The sequence below is a fragment of the Stylophora pistillata genome, chromosome 9 (assembly GCF_964205215.1).
Source record: "Stylophora pistillata chromosome 9, jaStyPist1.2, whole genome shotgun sequence".
In the NCBI taxonomy this organism is placed as follows: Eukaryota; Metazoa; Cnidaria; class Anthozoa; order Scleractinia; family Pocilloporidae; genus Stylophora; species Stylophora pistillata.
Genome location: NC_142527.1, coordinates 16,910,349 through 16,922,389, shown reverse-complemented (window position 1 = coordinate 16,922,389; position 12,041 = coordinate 16,910,349). Strand labels below are relative to the sequence as shown.

Here is a 12,041-nt window from a genome sequence, read left to right as displayed (position 1 = left end):
ACTAGCCAAGTCCCCAGAAGTTTCTTGTTGTTCAGTGACAGTGAATGCCAAGAAAGATGCTTGCAATGTGGTTTATCGCTCCGGTTGTTGCATCCAAATGCAATACAATGTCTAACCATTGCTATCTTTGCCATTTGAATGCTTCAGATTGTCAATGATAGTAAAAAACCGCGTATAATGCGAGTTGTTTTGAAATATACTGTGATACCTTTGAGAATTTACAAAGCCTTTGGCCCAAGTGCCTTGATTCCGTGCATCTTTAACAAAACTGCTCTTACACGGGCTCAGATTAATTTTAATATCTCCCATTGTTCTTAGCTCATTCAAGAACAAATGAAAGTTGTTTTCTTTTAATTGTGTTCTGATGTGTCAATGACTGGAAAGAAATTTTGAGTTGTCTCAATTTGATTCTGAAGTGCAGGCAGATGGCATTCCACATAACTAGATCTTGTTTCCCAAGCCCATCAGCATCTCCTCAGTGAGCACTGTAAGTTATGGGTTCTTAGTTTGTTGATATAATCAGTATCATGTCTGTGAGATACTGGTCAGCAGATAGTGAGGTGTAACGCATGCGCATGTTCATGTCTAAATCAGTTGGGTATCCGCCATTAAAACATATGAGTTGTTTATTTTTATTTCTGAGTGCTCTTAACTGCCTAATGGCAGCGCTTATCAAAATGGTGGCAGCAGTGAGATTTCAGTAAAGGTACTAAAGTTATTCTGGAATAAGTGTGAGCACAAGACAACCACATTTACACATGGAGACGGCTCAATTTCATTTACCGCCAAAACTCGATCTGACTGATGGTAATCTGGCAGATGCGTTTAGGAAATGGAAATGTCAGTTGGAAGTCTCCATGGAAGCTAGTGGAACTACCAACAAGCCCAAACAGCAACAAACAGCGATCATTTTACACTGTGCTGGCCCGCAAGTTCTCGAAGTGTACGATCATTTCCAGTTTGATGAAGAAGATGATAAACACAATTCAGCGAAAGTCCTTGAAAAGCTGGAAGAGTACTGTCACCCACGACAAAATGAAGTTCTTCAAAGTTTTCGCTTCTGGAACATTCCATTCCACGAGCCTTTTAATGTGTTTCTAACCGAACTGCATTCCCGTGCTGCTTCGTGTAACTTTAAGAAAAGGATTGAATGATCAGGGGCAAAATTGTCTTCAGTGTCTCCAGTAAGTTGCAAGAATTATTACTTCGTGAAACAAGCTTAGACTTAAAGAAAGCCATAGAAATCTGTCAAGTTTTTGAAATCACCTCAAGAAACACAAAGGAAATGAATGCAACTAGTGAAGCTCAGAAAATTGATAAAGTAGGTGTACAAAGCAGATCACTACAGAAATTTCCTAATAGATGAAACCTCAATGGGAGTATACCCCTTGTATCCTGAAAGAATGTAAATTTTGTGGCAAGTCACATGAAGCAGTAAAGACAAAATATCCAGCCTGGGGCAAAACATGCAAGTACTGCAAAGGCAGAGATCATTTTGATGTGAAATGCAAGAAAGTTCATTTACTTAATGCTGAGAGTGACTTAACCGACTCTGATGAACAGTGGTTAGCTAATGTGGTGACTGATCAGAATAAAGGAGTAACTGCTTTGATGCACGTTAATAGCTGTGAAGTCTGATTTCAGTTAGACTCGGGTGCTGATGTGAACACAATATGCCAGAAGTTTGTAAAGAAGTCATAAGTGAAACCCACTTCACAGAAATTGATTATGTGGAATAAATCAAAGTTAATCCCACTTGGAAAAACCACCCTAGAACTCTTGAATCCTAAGAATGCACAAGTGAGTGAGGTTGAATTTATTGTTGTTCCAAACGATTTCAGTTGTTTCTTGGGCCTGAAAACTGTGCAGGAAATGGGACTGTTCACCATTAATGATAAGTAACCTCTAATGACAACCTATTAGGAAATTTGGGGGAATCAAAGCTACACATTAACCCAGATATTCCACCAAGAGCACTACCCTGCCAGAAGTTACCCATTGCATTGCAAGAAGATGCGAAACAGGAGCTAGACTGACTAGTCGACATTGGAGTTCTAATACCTGTGGAGGAACCCTCAGGGTGGGTGAGTCAGATGGCTTTTGTCAAGAAATCAGATGGGTCTCTCAGGATTTGTATTGACCCACAACCTCTGAACGACGCTCTACAAAGAGAACACTATAGGCTGCCAACACTAGACGATGTGCTGCCAAACCTGAACAATGCAAGGGTATTCAGTAAACTAGATGTCAAACAAGCCTACTGGCATGTGCAATTAGACAAGGAATCCAGTCTACTAACAACCATGATTACCCCTTTTGGTCGATACAGATGGGTCCGACTTCCTTTTGGCCTAAAAGTTAGCAGTGAAATTTTCATTTTCAAGAGGAAGCTAAATGAGGCACTCTGTGGCCTAAATGGTGTAATCTGTGTTGCAGATGACCTATTGGTGATGCGTATAGGCAACACAAGAGAAGAAGCTGATGCTGATCATGAGCAGAACCTCCATGAGTTACAGAAAAGGTGCACAGAAAGAAACACAAGGCTAAACGATGAGAAGTCTGTCATAAAGCAAACACAGATCAAGTTCATGGGTTACCTAATAACCAATGAAGGAGTACAGGCAGACAAATCCAAAGTGGATGCCATACTCAACATGCCAGCTCCCACTGATGTACAAGGTGTGAAGAGATTCAGTTGAATGATCCAGTATTTGTCAAAGTTCCTCCCTCACTTAGCAAGTGATTTGCAACCCATAAGAGAGCTGACTAGAAAGAATGCTGAGTGGAATTGGTCTATTGAATGTGAAGAAGCATTTCAAAGACTCAAACAGAACATTACAGACACCCCTGTGCTTGCCTACTTTGACCCTGACAAGGAACTTGTCCTTCAAGTAGACAGTGGCAAAGACGGATTGGGTTCTGCCCTCCTACAAGATGGGAAGCCAATTGAGTATGCTTCGCAAGCACTAACAAGTGCTGAAAGAAATTAGGCGCAAATAGAGAAGGAGTCATTAGCAGTAGTATTTGGTTTAGAATGCTTCGACCAGTACACATATGGTAGAAAAGAAGCCCCTCAGTCAAGTTCCAAAGTGATTACAAGCGCTGATGTTGCAACTGCATCGATATGACGTTGATTTCCACTACATAGAGGGAAACAAACTTTTTATTGCGGACACTCTCAGCAGAGCTTATCTAGATGTTCTTGATACCCATGTCAGAGTTATGAGAGTCAACGCTCTAAAAGGAGAATCAGAGGAGAGAATCAAGGAAGTGAAAGAGGCTACTGCAGAAGACGAAAATATGCAGACCTTGCTTGGCATCATAAAGGATGGATGGCCTAAACACAAGAATGACGTGCCCAGTGAACTAAGGCCATACTTTGACGTAAGAGACACTCAGCCATCAAGATGGAATTATTCTGAAAGGCGAAAGAAAAGTAATCTCAAAGTCTCTGAGAAACATCATGAAGAAAACGCTACATGCTGCACACCTTGGTTATGATGAGACAAGCCCGTGATATCGGATTTTGGCATGCAATGTCAACAGAGATACGTCAATTAGCCGAAAACTGTGAAGCCTGTCAGATACATAAACCACGGAAGAAGAAAGAGACATTCAAACAACATGAAGAAGGAGAAACAGCATGGAGCAAAATTGGTGTCAATTTGTTCAAGATCAAGGAAATAAATTATCTAGTCACCGTTGACTGTTACTTGAACTTTATAGAAGTTGACTACCTGCCCACCACCACGACTGAACAAGTCATTACCAAGCCAAAGGAACATTTTGCAAGATATGGAACACTAATACAGATGGTGACTGACTCTGGCTCACAATTCCTCTCAAGAGAATTCAAGAATTTCACAAGAAACTGGGGCATTGGCCATGTAATATCATCGCCACATCACCACAAATCTAATGGAAAAGTGGAAGATGCGGTAAAGATTGCCAAAACGATGATGTGTAAAACGCTCTTGAATGGGACCAATCAACATGAAGCCCTACTTGAACTGAGGAACACACCTCACCAAGATACTGAAGCCAGCCCTACTGAAATGATGTTTGGTGGAAACACACTATCAATGCTACCATCCTCAAGAACTATGAGAATCAGAAGTAAGAAAGAAGTAATGCTGAGAAGAGCCAAGCACCGCTTTGCCGTCAAGCATAGCTACGACAAAGATGCTCGAGACCTGATGCAACTCACTTCTAGGCAACCAGTGTACTACCACCACACAGAAGGAAAGAAGTGCGACTAGAGAAAAGGTACAGTATGCTCTGAGCACAGCGACCAATCCTCCTACAGAGTGCATTTATGTCCCACGACATTGAACACTCCATCAGAAAACACCCCAACAACTGCTGTGGAGAACAATATGCACAGTCTACCAACAAACACTGACAAGAGGACTGAGTCCCAAGATACCACTAAAGCAGACACTGCTCAAGCAAACTTTCAGACAAGACGGCAGCGGATCAGGAAAGAACCACACTGGTTGAAAGACTAGTTCGTTGCTCATGTATATATTCTTTTTTGTTTGTCGGAGTTGTGACATTTGTTAGAACTCATTCACTATGAGGAACTCATCATTTTAGACCTGTTATCGTTGTTTTCTTTTCTTTTCTTTTTTCTTTGAAATTTCCTTTGAGAAAGAAAGATGTTGACGTAAACAGTATCATGTCCGTGAGATACTGGTCAGCAGATAGTGAGGCACAACGCATGCGCATGTTCATGTAATCAGTTGGGTATCCACAATTAAAACATATGAGTTATTTATTTTTTTCATTTCTGAGTGCTCTTCACTGCCTAACAGCAGCACTTATCAACATAGTTTCCTTCTTTGATGTATGGTTCACACACTTCGTGGTTCTGATTGCCTTAAATCAATTAAGGATGAAGCTCCATCTACAGAAGAATATTTTTCATAACAGGGACATGCTTTCAAGTAAACTGCACAAACAATGTGCAAAGTGAAAGGATTATTTTTAATAAATAGACAAACACTAACTTGATTTCCATCTTCAAAAATGTTGTACATGCCCAACAAAGCAAATGTTTTCAATTTTTGCTATAAAGATTGACCTGAACACAACTGAGAGCTTGGACTGGATTATTTTCTCTTCTCTTTGAGAGTGATTAAGATGTCCCCAATTTACAGGAAGACAGTCTGATTATGTGCCAACTTTTGAATGATAATAAAAACAAACAAAAGGCTCTTCAGACAAAACAAAGGGCACATTTATAGAATTTTTAAGGTGCCCAAAAATCAGCAAGCAGTTTGTTCCGGTTGAAAACAACATCTTCCACAATATTATTAATTGTGAAAGCTACAAAATTTCATACCTTCTTTTTATGGTAATTGAAACTTGTCTCCTCCTCAGCCTTCTGCATGTCTACTTTCTTTTTGTCATAATCATCTGCAAGCTCCCCTGATCTAAAGTTTAGCAAATAATGCAGAAGCAAGATGGAGTCAAGCTATATATGACGTCCTAGATGATGTCCTGTGTGAAAGTGTGACCCTGTACTTACTGTAGTATGAAAATTTGAAATGATACTCTGAAAGTGCCACAAATGTGGGGTCTAACAGCTAACAGAGAGAAATGCAATAAATACAGTCACTTTCTCCCACTCTACCTGCTGATTTTTTCAAACATCTGAGTTCTTTCTTTTGGAGTTTTCATGGCAATTGATTCAACAGTCCCCTATGATAATGAGGAATGATAATTGGATTTAGTCATCACTATTAATCCAAAGAGTTGTCTCCCATTCTGTGATTTAGTGAAAAGTGAAAAGAGAAAAGAAAAAACACTCAGCATAGGAGAGGAAAGTATTAAATTTTACCTGAAACACAAGAAAATTCTTGGCTTTCACCAATATTCCCAAACTTTCCAATTTTGAAGTGTACTGCTGTGGGGTGACAACTTTGTTATCAATTCTGTACTCAGTGCCACTACCAACAATCCTTGTAAGAAGAAACTCAGTTATATGATTTACAAACATAAAAATGAAAACTAATACATTTATGGTTTAAAAAATTGTTTAAGGCTTTGAGGATCTTCATGATCTCAAAATCAATAAAAGGAAGTGGTTGACTAAAATTTTTATAAAATCAGAGACAGGAAATGGGTGAAATTCAGTACCACCATTTTGATGTTTCATGCAGTAGTGTTCATATTATCAAACAAAATTGTATGGGGGCCTACTAGATTCCTATTTGTTTCTCACCTTTATTTTCCTGATAGGTAAGTAGAGATCTGAATCTATGAATGTACTCTTTCTAATAACAATTCTGTAAAAGGGTCCATTATTGGGGGTTGAACCAAAGTTATCAACCTAAGTTCACACAATCACAATCACTGACCAGAAGACTCTAAGTTTTCCTTTGTTAAGAAAATATGAGAGGTGTACATACTGAATCCATGGGTGTATACATTAAGTTTTACAGCACCTGCACACCAAGCAAGTGTAATTTTTGCAAATGTCATGCAGTTCGAGTGCATAAGGGAATGTGTATGCAATTATAACATGATATGCATACAAACTCCCAATTGCCTTGAGAGTTTGTCTTTCACTCAACTTCTTTCAGGAAAGTCCCATTGTTGTAAAGTTAAGCATAGCATGAGAAAGCGTGACAAACAATTCTAGTATAAGCTTTAATTACATTAAATTACAGCCGGAAATAATGATTTATGTGTAACCCTTTGTTGTTAGAGTATCCATGAAAATATTCCTACTATGTGTCGCATGGAATATGGAAACTTGTTCGTGCTTTCCGTCTAAAAACATGTAGGAACACTAGTTCCGCAGGATTTACGTAAGTGTTCTTCCATATCTCTGAAATTGTGGATATGCGATAATTAAGTTGTTTATGCCAAGGGAAGAAACTTGTATTATCTTCTGTATTTTGTATCACACATGATTTAGCTACCATTATGTGTACAAGAACCTTGATTCAAGCAATAAAGAAGATTCAGCTGATTGTAAAGCAGTTGAGTGTCCTCCAACCAGTCTGTGGTGAGCTCACAGTAAACCCAATGTTTGCCTAAGCATTGAAACAGCTCAACACTAAACGACCCTCAGCCGAAATTATACTACACCAAGAAATTTAATTAGCAATAAAATATAATTTTCTTCTAATCAATAGTCTGCCTTTTGGTTGATTAATAAGAAGCCTGTTCCTGTGATACCAGGTCATGTAACTGAAAAACACTTTCAAAACCAAATATTTTGTGTTCTCCCTATTTCAAATCTAGCAAACAAATATCAGAGCAAATTTTGGTTACACACTCTGCAAAAAATTCTAAGAGTAATCCTTTTTTGTTGTCGCAGTCATGATCAATTTACCACTTGTAATGGTTAGAATCTGTGTTTTTATCTCTTTATATTCAAAATTTCACATTTGGAGCTACACTGCTCTTACTAAGACCTTATGAAAAATTAAGAATCCGCTCCCTTTGGATTCAAAGATCAAGCCTGTGTAATGCTGCAATACACTACACACAGAACTGCAAAAAAACCCATTTTGATGTCTACAAAGTCAGTGTAGAAAAACAGACCACAAAAGGAGACTATTTGATAAACTATCTATAGGGTTTCCAAAAGCATTTATAACATACTTTCTGGTAAAGTTTATCTCCGTGCCATCTTCCTCTGCATAAACAGCGGTAACCATTGCTGTACTGGCTACAGCTTTACCAATAGGAGCTCCATGGATAAGATCCTGCATTGGATATCCAAAAAAAATTAGAATAATCATTCATCAATACAACCCTGTTCCTTGAGTCTCTCTTCTTTCTGCCCCTTGAGACAGGAACAAAAGAGACCCTAGGAACCAGATTGTGATCAAGTCAAATGCATAGTATAGATAAATCAATTAAACATTCCAACTCCAGATTGTTCCAACAAATCCCTACTGAGCTATTGTGCACAGGGCCACAATAACCTTCATCTATGTATAACAGGTTGAAATGTACCTTGCCCCTGGGAATATTTTCCAAGTTCTGGTTTAGATAAGCATTCCTGTAAGTAGGCTCATTGTGAAAATTAACTTACATCATCTTAACACTCCTTTGTGACAAAACTTAGCTTGAAATCGTTGGAGAAATAATCATGTAATGTGATTTGTTGGATAAGATCATGCGACACTCTCTAGGGAATTACATGTGCTCTCCTATCACACCATCCAACTATTAACCTCGCAGTTTCATTGTTCGTTCTTTAGTCGCTGTTGTAACCTTTCTTCAGATTGGAATAAAGATGAATTTCTTAATAGGTAATGGGTCCAGAACACTTGGTTGAGCGCTGGATAACGCCCAGAAGAACGCAGAAAATAACTCAGGATAACAGGAGCCTTGAGGAACGGTGGTATAAAAATATCATGTTCAACTTGTTCTTCTAAGACGTGTTGACTTTGTTCGTTTGTTCAAGATGGCTGAAATCACTAAAATCGAGCACTTGGATGGAAAGAATTATCAGTCGTGGAAATACAATATTAAGCTTGTGTTGATGGAACAGAGTTTATGGGGATTTGTTGAAGGAATAGAAACTGCTCCTGGCACAAGTGCTGAAGCCATGGTGCAAAATGCATAACGTCTTCATTTGGACAAAAGCTTATTCTTTAATCGCCCTCAATGTTGACAAGAGTTTGCAAGTTCATATTACCTCGACAACAGCTGATCCTCGTGAAGCATGGGGAACTTTACAGAAACAGTTTGAATGTGTCTCGATTGTTTGACTGAATCGCAGACTCTATGCCGCTACAATGAAAGAAGGAACTGATCTTATGGAGCACTCGACATACATAACTTCGTTGGCTGAGCAGTCGCGTGAATTAAAGGAAGAAATCACTCTGCAAAGGTTTGCAACCATAGTTCTTGGAAGCCTTCCAGAGTCGTATGATAACTTCATCAGCAGCCTAAATGCTACCAAAATGGATGAATTGAATTAAGACAACATCAAAGGTTTATTAATTGAAGAATATAAGAAACGAGAAGAAAAAGAAGACAAGAGTAGCACTCGTCGAAATGAAGCATTGTTCTCTGACAAATGCAATTTTGCACCTCCCAGAGGGAGAAACTCTCAACGCAATGGTTGGAATTTTAGAAATACAGAAAGCCTCAAGCAATGTGACCGTCCGGGACAAAAGAAATGCTATAAATGTCAACAAATCGGTCATTTGTTAAGAACTGCCCACTCAATCGAAGACAAGGTCACTCGAGCATTGCAGAACATGATTGCAAGCAGCAAGATGACAGTATAGCCTTGAATTCCAGCACGACTCGTCGGAATAGAGATGTTCGTTGGTACATTGACAGTGGTGCTATAAAGCATTATGACCTTTGAGAGAGATTTAATCATCGATTTTTACAAGTATGAGCAGCCCTCAAAGATCTACCTTGGTGACAACAGAGCAACTGAAGCCCTTGGAGAAGGAAAAATGAACCTTTTATGCTATAATGAATCAAATGCAGTTAGATTAACTTTAAACAAAGTACTAGCTGTTTGTGCCCAATTTATCAAAGAACTTGTTGTCTGTTCCTGCTATGATGCCAATGGGAGCAGAAGTTTTATTCAATGAAGGAAAGTGTATCATATCCAAGAATGAAAGAAGAGTCACCATTGGACACTTGGTGAACAGTAAACTCTACATGGTAAACACAGAGGGAGAGGCTCACATCGCCAGTATGCCATCACAATCGCTGGAGCAATGGCATTGTTGGTTTGGTCATTTGAATTACTCCTATATTGATCACTTGATAAAAGGCAAACTTGTTGAAGGCATGAGCTATTCAAGTGGTGAAGTGGACAGAGAATGTGAAGCATGTGCACAAGGGAAAATGCACAGAATTCCTTTCCCCAAGAAAAGTGAAAAGGAAACACATCAGCCCCTCCAATTCGTACACAGTGACCTCTGTGGCCCAATGAATGTTGATTCTGTTGGTGGAAGCAAATATGTGACCTCTCACAGAAAAACGTACACTAACAGCTTTCCGTTTTCAAACGGCTTTCCGTTTACAAGCCGTTTGTCAGCCGTTTAGAAAAAATTTGCATCTGTCTGAACGGCTTCGGTCATCCGTTCATCGAAATCATCAGCCTGTTCAAACGGCTTGTTCACCCGTTCGTCGGAAACATCAGTCCGTTCGAACGGCCTGCTCATCCGTTTGTGAAATACATCAGCCCGTTCGAACGGCTTGGTCATCCGTTCGTGAAAAACATCAGCCCATTCGAACGGCTTGGTCATCCGTTTGTGACAAACATCAGCCCGTTCGAACGGCTTGGTCATCCAGTACTGTTGTCGAAAACAAGACATACGAACGGCTTGGTCATCCGTTCATTGAAAAACATCAGTCCGTTCGAACAACTTGGACTATTTTCCGTCGAACGACTTGTAACATCAGTTTGGAAGGTTCATACTAGTAACGCCACCCGTTTACTGAAAATAAATTCTTACGTTCGAGCTGCATCAGTCATCTGTCACGTGCTAATGTTTACAAGATTTGTCCAACTTCATTCGCTCGAATTTTGCCTTTAAACACCGCGCGTACACAAGCAATAACATGTTTCCTAATCGATAAACACTAACTTTCCGTATACGCTTTTCAGTGGGTATGTGAAGTTTTATTGTCTTGCCGTTCTCACATGGCAGCGTGTCTTTGACCAAAGATTTAAGTAGGTCACAAGTCATGAATTAAAATATCAATAGAATTTTCTATCACCTAACTTTCAATTGTTTCTGAGCGGTACTATTGACAAGCGAAAGAGCCGATGGCAGGAAAGATTTCATTTGTAGTATCAATTAACACACAAACAGCAAAAGTCTAAGTGTTCATCAGACATCTTTTGAAATGCATTGTTTACATACATTTGTCTTCGGTGTTGACTTTTTGTCAAATAACGAATAATCTCGCGTCGACGGCGAAAAAGCCTTTTTCTTTTACGCTCGACTCAAGGTCTCATATAAAGACAAATACTGTTTAGGGAGAATGTGGGGTATACGGAAAGTTAGTGTTTATCGATTGGGAAACATGTTATCGCTTGTGTTCGTGCGGTGTTTAAAGGCAAAATTCGAGCGAATGAAGTTGGACAAATCTTGTAAACGTTAGCACGTGACAGATGACTGACGCCACTCGAACGCAAGAATTTATTTTCAGTAAACGGGTGGTGTTACTAGTATGAACCTTTCAAACCGATGTTACAAGTCGTTCGACGGAAAATAGTCCAAGTCGTTCGAACGTACTGATGTTTTTCAACGAATGGATGACCAAGCCATTCGAATGTCTTGTTTTCGACAAACGGATGATCAAGCCGTTCGAACGGGCTGATGTTTTACACGAACATAAAGGGAACAATAAATTATTTGGCAACATGCAAAGCTGCTACAAAAAAGTTACCGTCACGTTTGTGCGCAATAAAGCGGCAATAAACACTCGACACGGCAAAGATATAATTATGACGAAAATTTGACCTTCATGGGTTATTCGAGTTTTTTTAAAGACGCTGAACTAAGTCTCTGTTTAACAAGCTTGAATACTTAGTCAGGCAATTTTATAGCATCAAAACAGTTGACTATCCGTTCGAAGCAACAAAATCTGAATTGGACCATATCTGCCCATCCGTTAGGATTGATAACCTATCTGTTCGGCCTTTATGGCAATTGTTTTTCACGAGCCGTTCGAAATTAATCGTAAACCTGTTCATCTGTTTATGTCAACCCATTCCAAAATTTTCGCAAGCCGTTGAGTCGTTCGCGTGACCCGTTCGATAATTTTGACAAGCCGTTCGGTCGTTTGGGTAACCCATTCTATAATTTTCACAAGCCGTTCGGTCGTTTGCGTGACCCGTTCGAAAATTTTGACAGGCCATTCAGTAGTTTAGGTAACCCGTTCGAAAATTTACACAAGCCGTTCGGAATATTTGATAACCCGTTAAGCCATTCGATAGCATCCGTTTGAACGGGCGAGTTCCCCCGTTTGTTACCCGTTCGGTGGCCGTGTGTTTCACCCGTTTAACGGAAAGTCGTTAGTGTACGTTTTTCCATGAG

General features: G+C 39.5%; 1 protein-coding gene across 3 annotated transcripts in view; it reads right to left on the bottom strand.

The window, feature by feature from the left end:
• Window positions 1-12,041, bottom strand: part of LOC111326078 (structural maintenance of chromosomes protein 1A) — a 79,844-nt gene that overhangs the window by 52,852 nt on the left and 14,951 nt on the right. For all 3 annotated transcript variants that reach the window (XR_015991420.1, XM_088732285.1, XM_088732286.1), the window contains exons 4-7: window positions 7,618-7,721; window positions 5,843-5,963; window positions 5,636-5,703; window positions 5,345-5,435 (exon numbers count right to left, since the gene is read on the bottom strand). Coding sequence is in view for 2 of the 3 variants with exons in the window: in XM_088732285.1 (XP_088588411.1) it covers window positions 5,345-5,435; window positions 5,636-5,703; window positions 5,843-5,963; window positions 7,618-7,721 (384 nt within the window). In the remaining variant the exon portion in view is untranslated. The remainder of the gene's footprint in view (window positions 1-5,344; window positions 5,436-5,635; window positions 5,704-5,842; window positions 5,964-7,617; window positions 7,722-12,041) is intronic.